We start from the raw sequence: 18555 nt of genomic DNA, 5'->3' as shown, positions 1-18555 counted from the left end.
GAGGAGAGTGAACGGCGGGGGCGGGCTGAAGGAGTAGAGATGAGTGAGGGAGGGAGGGAAGGAAGGAGGGAGGGTTGAGCGTTGGAATGAACTCTCTCAGGCTTTGTGGTGCACGTTTCCCAAGGCCCCCGCCTGGCCCCTTTGATAAATGACACATGTCATTCTGTCAGCTTGTGACACTGCAGCTGGGAGGCCCTGTGATATATGGCTCTGCTGAAAAAGGAAATCAACTTTTTTCCCTTCTCTCTCTCTCTCTCTCTCTCTCTCTCTCTCTCTCTCTCTCTCTCTCTCTCTCTCTCCTCCCGTTTCTGTCTCCCTCTCTCTTCCCTTCTTTCTCCCTCCCTCCCTCCCTCCCTTGGCCCAGGCTGAGTGCATGGCCTTTTTATATGAGGATTTAGGTTTCCTCTGGTCCCCCCCAGAGCGATAGACAGGCATGCATCCAGCCAGGTTGCGGCTGGTTTGTTCTCTTGCGCACACACACACACTCGAGGTGACGTAGCTATTATGATCGTGTACAAAGCCGTAACCCGAGGAAAAGGGGGCAACGCCACATCGGAGGTGGATCCAGGATTTATGGCTAAGAGCCGAGGAAGTAAACAAAGTATGCACTTTTTAGTAGGCAAGGGGGGCAGGTGGAGCGGTGGGGGCAAGATTCCGGTTGGGCAGGATGGCTGGTGTCTCCCACTGGGTCATCTGTCATCCATGTGTCTGACTGGAGGACGAGCACACACAGCTCTGGAAACATTGCGCATACACACACACTCCCACAGGAACTGGGATGAACTAAGAAAAGTATGCCACACACACACACACACACAGAGTTACGCAGGCACATACAGTATAGATGCAGGCAGATAAATATTCACACTCGAAGAGAGATTTCAGAGCAAATACCCACACTATCAATCTTCAAACAATGAAAAAAAATGCAAACAAAGACACGATGAGATTTTATTTCACAGGGCAAATGAGTCTAGCCAAAAGAGCAATGCTCTAACCCTCCCTTCCTGGCAGATTAGCCTATCACGGCATCCCATTGACCCCTCCACTCCATGCACCGCCCACGCAATGGGTGAGCCAGCATAAAGAAGACCAGTCTCTCTCTTTCCTTTTTTTTTCCCCTCTTGCATACACACTTTCTTACTCTCTCTCTAATCATATCCTGGTTCTTTCCCTTCCTCACTCTACCCCCTCCTTCTCTTTCTCTCTCTCTCTCTCTCTCTCTCTTTACACCCCTCCTCCCTCTCGTTTCTCTCTCAACGGCTGACCTGTTATCAGTGCTCTGGAGACTTAACGGCCAAAAAAAAAAAAAAAACAGCATGAGTCAGGCGTGACGGAGGGACGTTTCCCAGTGTCGCCTCTCAATCTTCATGAGATCTCACACACATCCACACACGATTCACACACAGCTACAAGACAAACACACTGATTTGAAATTAAGCAAATGTCCAGATATTGTCACTGGAGGTTACTCGGTCCGGGCAGGTAAAATCGTGACGAGGTGATGAATGTGTTGGTATGAAATTACAGGAATAAGGAAGAGGATTCAGGCCATTCAGCAGGGCTGCATACACACTAATGAGTAAGAGTTCACTATGTGTTGCTATGGGGACCAGGGCTACTTTAACTAAAGGAGAGCAAAAGAGCAAGAGACACAGAAAGACACAGAGAGAAGAGAAAAAAAGAAAGCAGCATGAAAAGGGAGGAGAAGTTCGTGAGAATCCAAGAGACACAGGAGGAGAAGAAAGAGGCGGGTCAGACATTTTAATAAATTTGTTTACCAATACTTATCATTTATTAAAAGATGACCCTTACGTAGGTCTAATATGATGGATCTATTTCAGCATCACGTTTATTGTAAATGTAACACTACACTGTTGTCTAAGGGAAGCTCTTTTAACCACATTTAATAGTAATGCTGAATTTTGATTGGATTAAACAACAAGGCAGCAATATTTTTAGTGTTATTATTATCATCATTGCTATTATTATTGGCTTATTGGCTTAGAGCATTTTAGTATCGTGTAATTCTGGTTGAAACACAGAATATTTAGAATTTCTGGTGGCATGAAAATTGTCAAATTAATACCATGCAGCATTATAAATATCAGCTATCTGCACCTTCCAGCACTGAAACACTAATGTTCACTGCAAAAGGCTCATATCTGTTTGAACCTAAATGGAACATAAAGTCAGCTGAGGAGAGAAACACTGAGCCGCAGAGAGAAAGAGAGGAAACAAAAACACGTAGAGGAGCGCAGCAACCGGCCGGACTGCGGCCACCTGGGGGTCACGAACTGCCTACGACCCCATCAGATGTGCACTCTGGCTGGGATGGGGGGGTTGTGTATAAGTGTGTGTGTGTGTGTGTGTGGGGTGGGGGGGGGCAAGGCATCATTAGGGCTGAGTGATGAGTGGTAGCCATGTCTCACGACTGCAGGGTAGAGCTCCGCTGCAGGACCGACACTGCATTTATAAATGCCAGGAGGCCTTCACAATGCCGTCAACAGCACCAGTGCAACAACTGCGTGTATGTGTGTGTGTGATTAGAGGAGGGGGGTAAACCCCCACTGGTATGAGCCCCCTGTTAACAAGCTGTCTCTGTGTCTCCGTGACCCACAGGATATTGCTATACACATGTAGACAACAAACACATTGAAAACACACAGCGACGCTGCCACTGGAAGAACATTCCTACCGCTAATGTCCATCTACATGAATAGTGTAGCCACTGTAGCCATTTTGTTTTTGTTTAGTCTCCTTTTGGCCCAAAGTTTGGTTTGAGTGGTTTGATTTTCTCTTTTAATCACAGCTGGAGGAGAGGAAGAAAGAGGCATGAGGAAATGAAGGAAGTGATGTGACAAGAGGGGCAGTGTGTGGAGGCAGGATCCTGGGAGTGTGTTGTTGCATGTGCGTGTAAGAAGGCAGCAGTGTTGGACTCCAAGGTCAGCCGATAAACACCACATTCACAAGTCAAGAGGGGAGGTAGGTGGAGAACCTGCAACCTCCCGTTTCCCCCAGTTCCTCCGATTCCAGCAAAGCATTCGCTTCAATTAATCACTGGAATTGTTACACCATGGTAATACCAAAAACAATCTCCATGATCACACTCACAAACAAAATTTCAAATTGCTATCATCCATCTCACCTGCCCCCGTTAAAAGCACAGGGGGGTGGGGGTGGGGGTGGAGGGGGAGTGGTGGCTAGGCGAACCATTCATTGGCCTCCCTCTCTCCCTCCGTTCCAAAGGCCTGGCCGGTGAGATGATGGTGAAAAATTAACGGCAGGCAGCCAAACAAGTAAAGGCACCAGGGCGAGGGGATCAATGCACGGCATTCGCGGCAGGAGCAGCTATGTAAAACACTTGCCTTAAGTCAGCCGCATCCAGTTAATATTTAATCCCCCCATCCATCTCCACAAAAAGCGTTTCCCTTTTAGCTTTAGCTGCCGTTTACTTTGATTACACACAACCGTTTGGGATGGAGGGGCAAAGCAGGAATGATAAGAGAGCATGGTGGGTGATTTGCATGGGGATGGAAAATATTCTCAGGTTTGATAATCGCTCAGAGCTGTATAGTACCAGTGTGAGACAGAAAAGAGGGGGTAGGCCTGAAGAAAGAAAGAAATAAAAAGAGAAAGAGGAAGAGAGAGAGAGAGAAAGAGGTTGGGTTTGTGATGAGGAGAAGAAAAAAAAAGGATGATGCAGAATGAAGCTCCGAAAAACAAACCGAATTTCACTCCGAGGGGTTGCCTTATTTAAAACAAGAGATATGCAAATAAAGCAGGAGTAGCGAAATAACACTGATATTATCTTCCCCGGTTATTTTCTGTGGCAAATGATTTCTAGGGAGGAAATCCAAAACTGTAACTCCCAAGTGAACATGCAAATCCATCTGTGTATTCCTGGGGAGCCTTCTGCGCTCACTCTCATGTTGCTTTTCCACGTTGCTGTTTTTGCTTCCTCCTTCTACCGACAGAAGCTTCTCATGTTTATTCTGCGCCGGCACTGAAAACTGCATTTATTACAGAAACCAAGTAATAACTACACAGTGTCAACAGTGTGGCACATAGCATATAATAACTTTAAAATTCATATGGCACGTACATGTGAGGCTAAATTATTTGGTGTATAATTAGAAATAAAGGTGTGTGCAACACAACACGTAAATCTTCTCTCGCACACATACACACACACTGAAACCTAGTCTTGTGCACATAGCGCTTTCTATTACACTTTACCAATTAAAGGGAAAATAAAGTGCATACCACCGCACTGATATAAACCCTTAAAAATTGAGAAAATATGGCAAATGGAGAACACACACCGCATAAATTTCCTTTTTTTTTTGCGGTAAAGCCAAAAGCATGACTGCCGACCCAAAAATGTGTTTATCTGCCAGCGCGTTTACTGGTAGGGAGCCTTCAAGATGGGCAATGGCAACTGTTCATTTTCTCACTCATTGACCCCAGATCTACACTTTACAATGTGGAATAAAAGCAGCCCTGTATTAACCAACAGGGTGAGTAAGAGAGGATCAAGGGAATCAGCATCTCGGTAAGTGTGCAGCCACTGCTGTGCAAAAGGTGAACACACCACACACTGTGTGGAAATGCATTGAAACATACACACCATAGTTGTAATTAAGGGGCTTTTTTAAACCTGTAGAATACAGTTAAACACCATATTACAGCCCAGTCTAAATCTGTATAACAGAGTCGTTTTACAGGCGGTGAGAGTCTGATGGAGGAGTCTCATACTGAAGTTAAATCAACGCTTTTAAATACCTACGCCACTGCATCTTTCTGCTGATGTTCGGTAACCTGAGAGCAGGGTTGGCCACAAACAGAGGATCACAGTTTGTACAGCTATTAAATGGACAAAACTGGACACCCCACCCCCCCCCAACTGTCCACCTACAGACACATCACCATGATCACTAATACGCCGAGCTATTGATCAGCGAGCGTCTGCCGCTGGCTGCCGTTTCAAAGGGAGAAGAGAACCGGCACTGCAGGGCCTGTGACAACCCTGACAAGGGTAAAGTGTTATTTCTCTCGCATGCCGACAGCTGGACAAGGGGTGGGAGGGGGGAGTTGTAGGGATGGAGGGACGTGTGTGTGTGTCGGGAGGGGCACTCGGCCGGCCGGGCAGTAATTCTTAATTGACACCTGTCAGGATAATGGCGGCAGTCACAGCTGTTGCGGGAGAATTTGTCCATCGTCCCGTTCATCTGTCAGCTCTAATACCCGTCCTAAAAGCTGCCCCCCCACCACACTGATTCCATCCCACCACCCCTCCCCTCGCCATCCATCCACCCCCATAGACCCCCACCCACAAGCATCACTTTCTTTGATGCTGATGTCGGACTAAACATCGGTGCCCATTGCCATCTTCGAACATTCATTCTTCCCATCTCACTCTCAATGCTATTCAGTCACTGGAGTGACAGTACAAATAATGCCAAAACAGACCTATTCGGTTACATGGCTGTATGCATTCAAAACCATTTGGCAAAAGACAGCTTAAAAAAAAAAAAAAGATCAAGAATGCACAGTTAAACTCTTTCACTCCTTCCCTCATTTGTTTCCCTCTCAGCTTTTCATATCGCCGACGATCTCCACCTAACTTTGTCTGATGAGGTACAACCAACGGGGAAAAAAAAAAAACAGAGCGCAGTTTAAAAGAGAAAAAAAAACATTTTTTGTCATCGTTTTTCATTCACCCCGTCCTTCCCTCTCCCCTACCACCAGCACTTCTCACTTTTTTCTCTTTGCTTTTGAGCGGCAAAAAAAAAAAAAAAAAGGGTATTTATATCCAGAAGAGAAGGGGATATGAGATGAGGAACATGCTGGAGAGGGGAAAAGAACAAGAAATAAAGGGAAAAGGGAAAGGGAGTGCCGAGAAATGAGAGAAGAGATGAGAGGTATGCGAAAGAGACGGAGAGAGAAAGAGAGGTAGAGAGACATAGAGGAAGAAGAGACAGAGGAAAGGGAGGAGTATGCAGGGGTTGGGTGTCCCTGGATAGGGCTTTTGCTCTTCTGTAGTGGGCCCATCTCGTTTGTCTTGTTTGTTTGTTGGCATCAAAGAGCTGCCTCTCACTCCCCCTGCTAACTGATGTAATGAGTGGGTAAGCTACATGGTTTTTTTTTTTTCCTGCGCCAAGGAATTCAAATACTTATTAGACAAAATATTCTGTAATTGCTCATCTTTTATTGATAGAAGTAACATGTTAAATTTGGCTCTAGCAGACTTTCCCATACCCTCTCGAGGAGGCACGGCACTGATCAAGAGAGCAAATTTACCCTCAGCAAATGTAATACTTTACTTAAGAAAATTTGAGATGTCAATTTTTTGCCTTAAATTTTGCACGACTACTTCTCTTGAACGCTTCCCCTCTTATCTTCTTCATGTCTCAAAGTATGTGCCAGAGAAAAAACAGAAAACACAACATGTCAACAAATTTTCATTAATGAGCTCTTCAGCCGTACATCCCCCACTTTGGAGCCTTAACAAAATGTAATTACTCAGCACAACACAAATATTACATAGTAATTAAGCACACTTAACGCAAAGCTGATAACAGCAACAGCGCACTGTTTATCAAAGGTTTGAGTCCAATCTGAATTTCACGAAAGTAAAAAAAAAGAAAAAACGAGTTTGTTATGCTGCTGCAACATTGAAAAATGAGAACAAAAATTCTTTATTTGGGGGGAAATTGTTTTTCTATGGCAGTCAGGAGTAAGACTGCTTGTCAGCCCAGTCCCAGAGGGCTGCTTTCTATCTGTTTCAGACTTGATTTTCTCAGACTTGAATTTTTTTCTTTTTTGGATCCCATGACTTGCTGCTGTTTTTATGTGCTGCAAGGCAGGCAACAAAGCACATCTGGCTGCTTTAATGATATGATTTCCCATCATACTAAGCCACCTCCATTATGACCTCCCACAGAGACATGCTGGCTGCACTTAAGCATTAGGTGTAGGTGTGTGTGTGTGCGCGTCTGTCTGTCAGTCTGACTGTCTGTGTTTATGGTTGACAACGTGTGTGTGTGAGTGTGTGTTTAAAGTGCAACAAGGGCAACACACTGCTAGTGATGGTAGCAGCGTGCCCTTAGGGCAGCTTTTGTTGAGAATGCCCCGGAAAGAATCAGAGAGAAAGAGCGAGAAAGAGACAAGGACAGGCATTAATGCTACGGTGTGAAATATATCCTTATTTATGGGAACACGAAAGGCTCCACACATGCTGCTCAAACCTTGCTAATACCTTCCATTTGATTATGTTGGTTATTCACTGATAATCAATACTAAATAAAAAACCTTTCATGCTGATCTTAAAACTGTTTTGGTGATGAGAATGTAACTAATGTTTTTTTTTTTTTTTTTTGTGGTCACCGCTCGTGCAAAAGAATTACTTTTTGCAAGGATAACAAACGAAACTAATGAATGTACTGTAACTAGGAAACTAATACCACACACACACACACACGCAACACCAGGAGCACTTGTGGTGACTCCAAGCATTAGAAGAGCGAGCTAAGCATGTTTGACCTTTGACTGGCTCAAATCCCAGATGTAAATTTAACTATTAGTTTCGGAGGGTGGCGCAGGAGCAAAAGTGGCTATCGACGAAGCTGATCGATGCCACCTGCTAACGACACCACCACCAATTAGCGTAACCTCTAGCCGAGTCCAAACACACACACACAAACAAACACCAAAGGGAATGCCTAGGAAGTATACAGCACAACTGAAGAGGGGGGGTGCGGAATAAAACAGGCTGCGGTGGATCAATATGTGTTCCTGCTCTGTCTGATATCCCTCCTTTTGATTGTGAATAGTGAACAGATATGACAGTCAGAAGTGAGAAATACGTGGAGCTGCTGTTAGAGCTTGTTTTCGTGCTCCTGTGGGGGAACGGAGAGGGGATCTGAAGGCAGGCCCTGCTAAAGAGGATGACTAACATGGCGTGGTTACCGTTACACTCGTTCAAGTTATTCATTCCAGGAAAACTAACACCGGTCAGAGCTAAGCTACACGCACACACACCCTCTTTGCCTCTGTCTCCCCCCCCCCCCCCCTTCACATACACACACAGAAACAGACACACACACGCACGCTCACACAGACACACACACTTTTTTCATCAAATTCTAACATAAACTTCTCATTTCTCAGAAGCTGTGGAGCCTTTAAGCCATCGGAAGTTATAAGCCGCTCCAACTTTCGGGCCAAAGACACTAGTTCCTTTGCTGAAAATCAACTTTTCATCAAAACAAGACTGTTCTAATTCTCAGGAAGGAGGGTGTTATTCAAATCCGGCAACATTAAAAGTGAAAAAAAAAAACACACCTAGAGGCTATGCACTGCTGTACTCCTCAGGACGCTGGTGTAGACAGAGAAGTGGGGGGCACATAAATCTCAGCATGCTGATTATTTCGAGGGGAGAATATCACATAACAGCATCGTCAAGTAAGAGCACAAAGGTCGCTGTGTAATCTTAGCTACCCCGGGCATGCAAAATCATTAATCCCTGGGCACTGTGATTCTCCAGCACGGAATAAACTGGAGGCCTTCAGCGAGGCGGCTGCAGCACTGAGTTGGGAGGATGTTCAGCCAAAGTGCGTGGACACTATGTTATGATGTGGTGGTGATTTACAAGCAGGACTGTAACACATGCAAAAGTGTAAAAACTTCAACAGAACGTCTAGATTTTAAAAATGGTTCCTGGGATTACTTTGGAGTGCTGATATATCAAGTGGTTAGAGCAGGCCTGAGCCGTGTAAATAAATAAATCTCTTGCAACAGTTAGAAAATCTCCACCCTCACATTCCATCTGAAAACAAGAGGAAACTTTAAGAAAATGCACGGCTACTTTGACTCAAAAATTAAGCGCTGTAATCGAAAGGATACCAAAGAAAACAAAGGAATTAGATGACAGAAAATAAAAAGAGAACAGAGGAAGAGGTTGCGATGTGCTGTCGCTAGTCTGTCTTGCTTATTACAAGGTTATAAGAGTGGAGGGGGGTTGGTGGCGGGGGCTTGCCGAGGTCATTAACTGGCATTGTCTCCTGACGTGATTAGTCAGGTAGCAAAGTCCATTTGTCACCTGCACAGGCAAATTGAGTTGGTGCTGCACTAGGGGCTATGGGGACTGTATAATATCAACTTGATTACATCAAGGCAGCTGCGGACTTGACACCTTACTGAATTTGTCAGCATTAATCGTTAGGGCCTGTCACAAATCCATCAGCTCCACAGATAATTAGGGCTCTCTCTAATGAAGCCAACGGGAAGCAACCTTATCCCCCCCAACCCACCAGCCCCTCTATACGCGCACACACACACACACACACACACACACACACACTGTCTTTCTTATAATTAACCATCGTGCTCCACAAAAATAAGAGCGAGTATCTTATCTGCCCTTCTTCCTCGCCTTCCTTCTGTAAGACTATCTAAGCCTGCCTTGGATGAAAGACGGCATCACTCCATTCTGCCTTTTAACTGTTCCTGCCTTCCCTCCTGTTCTCGTCACCTTTAAATGGAGTCATTTCATGATAAGGTGAGGCCACAAGTGTAATAACACACACAGGATTACGCATCTGATCATCACAAAGATACATACCATTTATATATTCACACACTTGCCAATGCATGTTTTTTTTTTCTTTTTTAAGTTTCTCTCCATTGTGCGTTTCCTGTTTAGACTGCTAAACTTGAATTTACCCGTAAGTGTAATGAGTGCTACACTATACTTAGGAAATTATATCTCACATCTTGACCATTTTATGTGGATATAAATACCACACACACACACACACACACACACAGAATACAAAATAATACTGAGAAAACTCCGGGAGAAAAAAAACCCAACTAATTATTCAAAATCAGATTTGTGTTCGTGGAACTGTAATATTTAGTTTTGAATAAAAACTAAAAAAAAAAAAGAATAATCTGATGACTGACTTAATAGAAATATATGTGTATATAATTAGAGCAAAAATCCTGTTCTTGCCTAAAAAGTGTAAATTATTAGAAAATGAACTGTAAAATTTCCACAACTCAGTGTTCAACTCAAAGAAATCCACAATTAGATCTTTCGCTATTTTTGGTGTTGCGGGATAATTTTATGCAGGATTTGGCCCTGAGAGACTAAAATAAAACATATCATAACAAGTAATGTTCTCCAAAAAAAGGTACAAGGTGAGAAATAAAAGGAAGCCTGTCCAGACAAGTCTGCTATTGTTTTAATTGTCTGACTTCTGATTTCCATGCTCAGTCCCACCATGAGCAATTTCCTCTCTGAGCAGCAGCACAGAGAGGAAGCCACAGGTCAGTACCAGCTCCCAGTAGAGCATCAGGCTACCCTGGTGTGTGTGTGTGTGTGTGTGTGTGTGTGTGTGTGTGTGTGTGTGTGTGTGTGTGTGTGTGTGTGTGTGTGTGTGTGTGTGTGCGTGTGAGAGTGTGTGTGTCATTTGTTGCTATTGGGAGCGTGGAGTAGAGGGCGTTATCTCTGACCGACCGTCATGTTCATGGAAGAATGGAAAACATCTCATCTGCCAAGCTGTGATTGACCATTACAACCCATGATGTGCATGGCACTCAGTGGACAGTGTAATGGATCAATGGTGTGTGTGTGTGTGTGTGTGTGTGGTGAGAGAGGGGAGGGGAGGGAGGGGTCACAGCGATGTCATGTTTTCATGCCTCCATCTACATGCAGAAACCTAACAGAAGCCACTCTGCTGACCTCTTCCAGAGGGACATTTCACCAAAACATGAGCCGTAACTCTCTCTCACACACACACACAACACACACTCAGACGTACAGCGAGGTTTGATATCAAAATCTAAATCCTTGCTTTGCAGTGTGGGCCAGAAATCATGTGAACACTGCTTTGCTAGAAAGGCAAGGGAGAAAGAAAGAAGTCAACAGCGAGCACCGGTTGAATGTTCCCCATCCTACACTCCTTCTCATCCTCCTCCTCATCCTCACCACCACCACCACCACCACCACTATCATCACCAGCTCCCTGCTTAAAATGATAAAACCTGCTGAGTTCAAAGTCTTCGTCAGCTGGCCCTCCTGTTCGACCCGCTTTGCACCTCATATTTCAAAATCTCTTTAAAATTCTGTAACTGTCTTTTGTTCACTCCAGTTGTTAATGCCTAACTTCAAAGGCTCGGCCTCATTAGCACAGAGGTAGAAACCCCTGTCACTCATTTACATTTGTTTAAAGGCTGCAGGGAGACGAGAGGAAAAAGGGGGAGTCCAAATCCAAACCACTAGAAGTCAACCTTGTCGGTCCTCTGCCAACACCTGGTTTTATCAGTTGGTCACATTGCAAATATTATACTCCCCTCCAGCAGTGGATATTGATTTCATTACTGGACTGATTCTTACAGTGAATGTGGAGTGAATTTGGATGGGGACGCGCAAAAACCTCAACATTTATCACTAAGACGAAAAAGGCACACAAAAGGGGCTCAAACGCCTGATTAAAAAGGAGTGTTTGGGTTGATTTTTAGTGTGATCTATTCACCCACACACACGTCCTTTCATCTGCTTTTAGTGCCTTCACATAAAATAAAATGAGATGATTTTCCACCATAATTCACAACTTTATTTGCTTTTCAGTTCTTGCCTGAGATAACAGGAGGGTTGTGTGTTTGAGTGGCTAAACCTACCAGAGGCATGCCCGTCTTCATGGAGGGATTTATTGATGTTTATCAGGGATGAATAGATCAAAGATTGCCACATGACAGGCGATCAATCACGCATCAAATCAAGGATGGCAATCCTCTAATAAAATAGAAAGAAGGAAAAAAACCGGCTCTCACCAGTTTTCTCCCCCTTCTTTCCCAGTCAATTATTCATCATTACTCACTCTTGAACCTCAAAAGCTCCCTTTTATCCCCCATAACATGCCATTTAGTTTATCTCACCATTCTTAAGAGAACTTTTCCTGGCAAAGGAGAATGAAAAAAAAAAACGGAAAGTGGCTTTGCGCAGATATGTGCGTCATTTGCGCAATTAGACACATATTAAACACAAGAGTGGGTCAGGAGGTGAGTTGCGCGCTGTGTTAATATCACAACAAATCTAATTTAAACAGTGGTAAAATAAATCACAGCATGCAACACAACTAAAGAATGTGGTATGGAAGGAGATATTTTCATTTTGGCACATGTAAATAAAAAAAATAAAAAACTAGTTAGCTACTGGGATGTGGACTGGTCGTAATGGAGGGGCGGGTTATACCTGCTGATCGCCGCGGCTCTTGCTGCTTTCTCCTCGGCATAGTGACCGTCTCGTTCCACGGTGCTTCTCATGCAGGAATTACAAACAAATCAAGTCTATCAGTTTTGAAAAATCATCCCGGTTTTCGGGGCAGGGGGTTTTGATCTTGGAGCTGAAAATGTCAGTCTTCTTTTCAAAGTGGCTGCTCTTTTTTGGGTTTAATAGCTGGATCGGCTTCAGCGAGAATGAGCTCAAAAATTACGAAGGGATTCGGCCAGCTCCTGACACCCTCATGTCCATCAAAGATCATCTTCCTTCATCTCTCTCATGGCAGGGTAAAAAAAATAAAAATCAGCAGAAGCAGCAAGCAAGCACCTTGAAACCCAAGTTTTCAGTTCACTCCCCCTGGAAAAATCCCCCTAATCTCCAGTGCTGTTTGGAGGGGAGCGATAGTTTGCTGCGCCTTTTACGCACACCAAAACTAAAAAATAAATAAACTCTGGCAGTAACCAAGGAAATAAGTCCTGTGTGATCGCACCGCACAGCTCTGATAAGTAATGTATCCTTGTGTTTCCTCTTCTTTTGCCAGAGACCTGAAAGAGAGAGAGAAAGGGGAGAGGAGAAAATAGATAGACAGGCATTAGATGGGTTAATGTCAGTCCCGTCACCACCACGCCACCTCAGCCCGGATCCAGCCTCACCAGTCCGGCGGAGACTTTTTTCTCCCTCCCCTCCTTCCCTCCTTCTCTCCCATTGAAAAAAAAAACACAATAAATGGGACGAGCAGGGTTTCTCTCTTACTTACGTTTTAAGACTCGTGTAAATGATTTCCACCGCTCATCTCATCGCATCTTGGACAGAGTCGGTTTTTTGGAGGGGTGGTTGATGCGGTGGAGAGGATATCACTTGAGAGAGAGGGGAAACAAACAAGACGCAGGCGCATCCAAGCTTCGCCAACACCAGACCAGATCGACACGGACTAAAATATTTGTCTCTTTAAAAAAGCAAAGAGGGGAGAAAACTCCAGGGACTGATCCGAGGTCTCCCAAAAAAAGAAAAAATGGAAACGCGGTGGATCCAGAAGCTGTTTCAGACAGTCTCAACTGATAGACAGACGCATCGAGTGGCTTTTCCTGCTACATTTTTACTCCTCCCCTCTCCACAAGCGTCACCCCTGACAGAGGAGCCTACCTGTCAATCTTTTTAATTGTCTTGTTTTTCCTCTCTCTCCCTCTCTCTCTCTCTCTCTCTCTCTCCCTCCATTTTCCCGTTGCTTTAAAAATCCCAAACCTCCGATAAAGGACGGGATTCTTTCGGAACTTATCGGGAGATGAACTAAAACCAAACTTATATGAACATGTACTGCAAACCACAACAAGTATTACTCATAAGGTTTTTACAACTTACATGTCATCTTTAGCTTGTAAAAGCGTGGCACTGACATGGTACGAGTCAGGGGTTTGACTCCCACTGGGAATGGGACGAGGGGTTCAATGGTCCAATATGTTGTAGTAAATAGTGCAACATTTTTTTTTAAACAACCTAGATGCTTCCAGAAGACGACAGTCAGATGACAGCAGATGATCGCGTTGTTTAATGAAACGTGCAAGCAGAGTGGGATGCAAAGCACACACTTTCACAAATCGCTAGCACACGCTTTGGTTACAGGTGTAGGCTACATGCGAGCATAAACACCATTCGGCAACATCGCTCTCCAAAAAAAGCGAATTAAACGGAAGCGCATTTGCGCAACACGCTGAATGAATTCTTTTTTTTTTTTTTTTTTTTTTTTTTTTTTTTGTAGATTTTGTAGGTGCTTAAAAAGATCCAGCGGGGCTGATGTTGTTTTCGTGGGAGGAAAAGGGCTGAGGATATGTTAGGAGATGAGGATTGATTTGTTTCACCTTACTAGGAAGTGAGTGTTGTGTCCGGGAAGGGGAGGGACTCCGACGACAAGTCTGGAGCGCTGCTGTGCTACTTACAAGGCTGCACCAGTGCAACGTTTAAATCCTAAATACGCGATTCCGTGCATGTTGTGGTTTTTCTTTTTTTTCTTTTTTTTGCTTAAGTAGCCGAGAGTCACGCAACAAAGCGTCGCGGCATTTATATTTGTTTAAAAGCGCGTTTGGCCCGGCCTGGCCTGCATGCTGTGCATTTGCAGAGGGAGAGCCTATAGCGCAGGCTAACGGCAGTCGGGGTTTACTACTGCCACTAACGCACGTCAAGTTGTCCGTGAACTTTGTCACATTTCGGAGCCATGTCCAGCCTTCTGTTGGTGAGAAACGGCAGGAGGGCGGTTTCGGTTATCGGCTTGGGGCGCAGAGGCACCGACGCACTTTCAGGAGTTCATCCGGTTGCGCGGCGCTTCATCATAGATATGTCCTACTCAGCGCACTTAATGGATTTTAAAGGATCCTCCATACCGAGCAGTATGAAAAAGCTTGTCGTAACCAAGCTTAGTCCTAATTTCAGAGAGGCCGTTTCTATGCAAACCGTTGCGGTTCCGACACCCGGAGACGCGGACCTGCTCGTCAGGAATCGGTAAGTTGTTGTTTTGGAAAGCTGAGCAGAAACACATACTCCTGTTTTCTGCACACGCGTGCGGATTAGCGATAGATGACCCAGAGCGTGTTGTGAGTCTTATTTGTGCATCATTATTTCATGTCGATCTATCACCATATTGTTGAGAAGTTGTAAAAAGGGCTGCGCTTACCTCGATTTACCCATGTCCAGCACCTGCGAGCATCATCATCATCACAAGATGGCAAAAATACGTGAGGAATAAGCGCTGTACTGTAATTCCAAGTTCCGCCCTCTCTGCATTTGTCTATCAATCCATCTCGGAATCTCTCTCTCTCTCTCTCTCCCTCTCTCTCCGTCCTCCTGTGTCTCTCTCTCTCTCTACGTCACGAACCTGCAAACAGAAAGTCATGGGGGGGCTCAGACTGGCATCAGGAGATGGAGAAGGAGATGCAGTGTTACATGGCGCGGGAATTGCAGCATCATTTCTCTCATTCACAGCAGCAGAGCCCAGCAGTGTGTTCACGGTCAGAGGAGAGTAAGCCCACCTGAAGTCAGCGTACACACCTTTTGTAGCTTGATACGGTCTAAACGATTATGAGATAATATGATGAAGTAGCATCAAATTTAACATTTAGTCATTTCATTCTTTAACTTTTTTTATTTTTGGGGGGAAGGAGTTGGATTTCTGGTTCTATTTTTGATTCCACCCAGAGGTAATGTCCTCTCCAAATTTTGATTTACTGCTGCATCACTGACTGTATGCATGCCTGATCTGATATTAAATGTTAGGCTAAATTAGCCTTACACAAATACACCTCAGGGTTTATTGTGTTATTTACTGCCAGTAAACTGCAGGTTTCCATCAAACTGAGTGCAAAACATATAAGGCCAACTTAGTGACTTATTGCCTTGTAAGACAGTGATCAGTTGCTTGTGAACTAAGATCTTTGACCGGTTGTGTGTGTTACTGAGGCATCACAGTCATGGGATGTGGGGAGATGTTTTAACTACCAGGGAAAATAAATATTTCTGTTTGTGGAATTGTGGTGCAAACTGAGAACTACTTATTCCGTTTTTCGCAGCATCAGTGCATTCGTAATGAAATATAAATATGAAAGTGTTAAATGAGGAAACCCAGAGTGAGAAATTGATAATTGAAAAGATCATAACTGCAGCGAGAGAAGCTATGAGAGATTAATTCACAAGAAAGGAATGAAACTTTTTTCTTCATTATATGTTTTTGTTTTTGATGACATTTTAGATGAAGCAGGTCTTTTTTTTTTCATCATAGAGTAAATCCAAGATTCCTGAGTGCTCTTCAGTATGACATTTGATCCACGTGTACACTGATGACCGCAACTGAAATGTAGTCACATAAATGTACACAAATACGTGGCTTGCGCATGAAGGAGAGAGGTGGGGTCAAATTGCATGATGTTCTTTTTATGATGTTTTTCAAACTGGACCATGAGCACTTTGTCCAAGATTATACATTCTCTTTTAATTATTTTTAAGATAAGAATTCTCACAAAAACAAACCAGTCTTTCTATGAAACAAAAATAAAAGCCATGAAACATTAACATTTCATTTAGCGTTTTTCAAAGTTTAGCTTTTGTCATCACACACATGCCAATAACACATATCATGGTGTTATAATGTTACAATAACAGCTGTTGGGTTTTCAACTTTGCTGTTCGTGATATAGAAGAACGTTTAGGTGAATATTATCGGTTTCAAAACTTTTTCAAAGGAATTTGTTTGAACTGATTTTGACTTTATTGTCACAAATGTCAGCTTTTTTTTTTTAATGTTTAAACTCAAGCTGTTCATTATTTTTAGTTATGTATGTTGAAATAGTCGTATCTTTGTTGATAACATAGCATTTCTGAGTGAGGAAACGGATTCCGTAGATGTAAAGCAGTCAAATCAGGGTATTTTGTTCTATCATCAGGTCCCATCTATAAACCACAGAAGCATTATCTACAAGCTCAAAGTACATGTGTGACATGCACCGTAATGAGGCACAGCATGCGTGCTGCTCTAAAAGACAGTAAATGATTTATTTATACATTCCTTTCTCACATATTTGTTTCCAACATGTTAGCAAAGTAAGATGAAAACAGCCGTCTTCATGTTGAGGCAAGAAGCAACTATCTAAGATTTTTTAAAAGTGCGGTTTGTTGTGGGTGTCTCTAAAGACAATGAATCATGACATCATGCAATGTGTTTTGTGATACAAGCCTTTCCCTGTCAGAGCAGGACTGTTCTCTTCAAGAGAAAAGGGAATCATTGCCAAAACAAACCGGAGTGTTTATGCCCACGTGCAGACGTGTGTAGAGAAGGAAGCTGAAGCCTTGACCTTCAGACAGGAATTCAGGAAATATGTGCTTACACTAATGGCCATACAAAAGCTTTTGCATGCCATTGTGGATGTTTTGTACTCATTTTGATCACAACGTAATTATGTAACAGTCTTATCTTCTCGTCTTTAATCTACAACTATTGTTCTTTTCTCTGTTTTTTTTCAGTTTTGTGGGAATCAACGCCTCTGATATTAATTTCTCGGCAGGCCGTTACGACCCATCACTGAAGCCTCCCTTTGATGCCGGTTTCGAGGGTATCGGTGAGGTTGTCGGCCTCGGCCTCAGCGCCAGCTCCCGTTACACCATTGGGGACACCGTGGCCTATTTCGGCAGCGGTGCGTTTGCAGAGTACACGGTGGTGCCAGCCAAGGAAAGTGTGCCTGTCCCCGCGGTGAAGCCAGAGTTCCTCACCCTGCTGGTCAGCGGTGCAACTGCCTACATCGCCTTGAAACGTCTGGGCGACCTGGCCAAAGGTGAGACGGTCCTTGTCACAGCGGCTGCTGGAGGGACCGGACAGTTCGCCGTTCAGTTTGCTAAACAGGCCGGTTGCCACGTGATTGGGACCTGTTCGTCCAATGAGAAAGCCGGCTTCCTTAAATCCCTCGGCTGTAACAGGCCGATCAACTACATCACAGAAGACCTGGCCAAGACTCTTAGGAAAGAGTACCCACAAGGCGTAGACGTGGTGTATGAGTCAGTTGGAGGCAGCGTTTTAGAACTTGCAGTGAACAGTTTGGCCAATAAGGGCAGACTGATAGTGATTGGCTTCATTTCTGGGTATCAGACCGCATCAGGGATCCCACCCTTCAAGGGAGCAACGCTACCGGTCAAACTGCTTCAGAAGTCGGCCAGCATCCGGGGATTCTTCTTGCCCCACTTCTTCAGTGACTACAGGGAGGCTCTGGGTAGCATGATGCAGATGTTTGCCAAAGGGAAGCTAGTGTGTGAGGTGGATTGTGGGGATTTGGCAGAGGGGGGGGGGTTTGTGGGCTTGGAGTCAGTCTTCCGGGCTGTGGACTACATGTATGCAGGCAAAAACCTGGGCAAAGTTGTGGTGGAAGTGTCACCACCTTCTGTTAGTAACAGTAAGCTGTGATTTCAGATTGTTAATGCACTTAAATCATACTTGAACTCAAATGATTAAGTTTAAAATGATAAACACTGTGAGGTAAGGCTTTAATAATATTTACCTGAGGTGAGAGTCTTTATTTTTGTAAGATGATTGACATAGCATTAAATGTAAAACAGCATAATGCTTTCATGAATAAATAGAATGAATAAAACTTTATTTTCTACTAAACTATGTGCAATAAAAAAGTGACTGATTTTAATTTCTGTGAGTTTTTGGTCATCCCTAATTTTGGAAGAGTGAATTTTATATAAAAGAAATCTGAAAATTAACTAATATCTGTGCATTGATAATTGAT

At 43.9% G+C, this 18555-nt stretch overlaps 2 protein-coding genes across 5 annotated transcripts in view; one reads left to right on the top strand and one right to left on the bottom strand.

Annotated features, from left to right (window-relative positions):
- The window catches only part of LOC121185738 (teashirt homolog 1-like), a 36269-nt gene extending 21287 nt beyond the window's left edge, over positions 1-14982 (bottom strand). Inside the window, exons 1-2 of one of the 2 annotated variants that reach the window (XM_041044120.1) lie at positions 14955-14982; positions 12263-12834 (exon numbers count right to left, since the gene is read on the bottom strand). In XM_041044120.1, the coding sequence (XP_040900054.1) occupies positions 12263-12302 (40 nt within the window). In that variant the 5' untranslated portion in view covers positions 12303-12834; positions 14955-14982. Of the gene's footprint in view, positions 1-12262; positions 12835-13046; positions 13593-14954 lie in introns of those variants that run through there. The other variant, XM_041044119.1, reaches the window with a different exon arrangement.
- On the top strand, positions 14178-18447 carry LOC121185740 (prostaglandin reductase 3-like). Of its 3 annotated transcripts, none has more exons than XM_041044121.1 (2): positions 14178-14782; positions 17294-18447. In XM_041044121.1, the coding sequence occupies exons 1-2, from the start codon at positions 14499-14501 to the stop codon at positions 18222-18224; spliced, it is 1215 nt and encodes a 404-aa protein (XP_040900055.1). In that variant the 5' UTR covers positions 14178-14498; the 3' UTR covers positions 18225-18447. The 3 variants fall into 3 exon arrangements, with proteins under 3 accessions (XP_040900055.1, XP_040900056.1, XP_040900057.1); XM_041044122.1 differs by lacking the exon at positions 14178-14782 and adding an exon at positions 14993-15288; XM_041044123.1 differs by lacking the exon at positions 14178-14782 and adding an exon at positions 15332-16180.
- Positions 18448-18555: the final 108 nt, after the last annotated feature.

The sequence above is a fragment of the Toxotes jaculatrix genome, chromosome 8 (assembly GCF_017976425.1).
Source record: "Toxotes jaculatrix isolate fToxJac2 chromosome 8, fToxJac2.pri, whole genome shotgun sequence".
Classification (NCBI taxonomy): Eukaryota; Metazoa; Chordata; class Actinopteri; family Toxotidae; genus Toxotes; species Toxotes jaculatrix.
Note: the sequence above shows the minus strand (reverse complement) of the source record. Positions and strands in the feature narration are given on the sequence as shown.

Coding starts and splice junctions, on each gene's coding strand:
- LOC121185740 (XM_041044121.1), top strand. CDS start 14,499: ATGTCCAGCCTTCTGTTGGTGAGAAACGGCAGGAGGGCGGTTTCGGTT. Junction 14,783..17,293: donor GACCTGCTCGTCAGGAATCG/GTAAGTTGTTGT, acceptor GTTTTTTTTCAG/TTTTGTGGGAATCAACGCCT.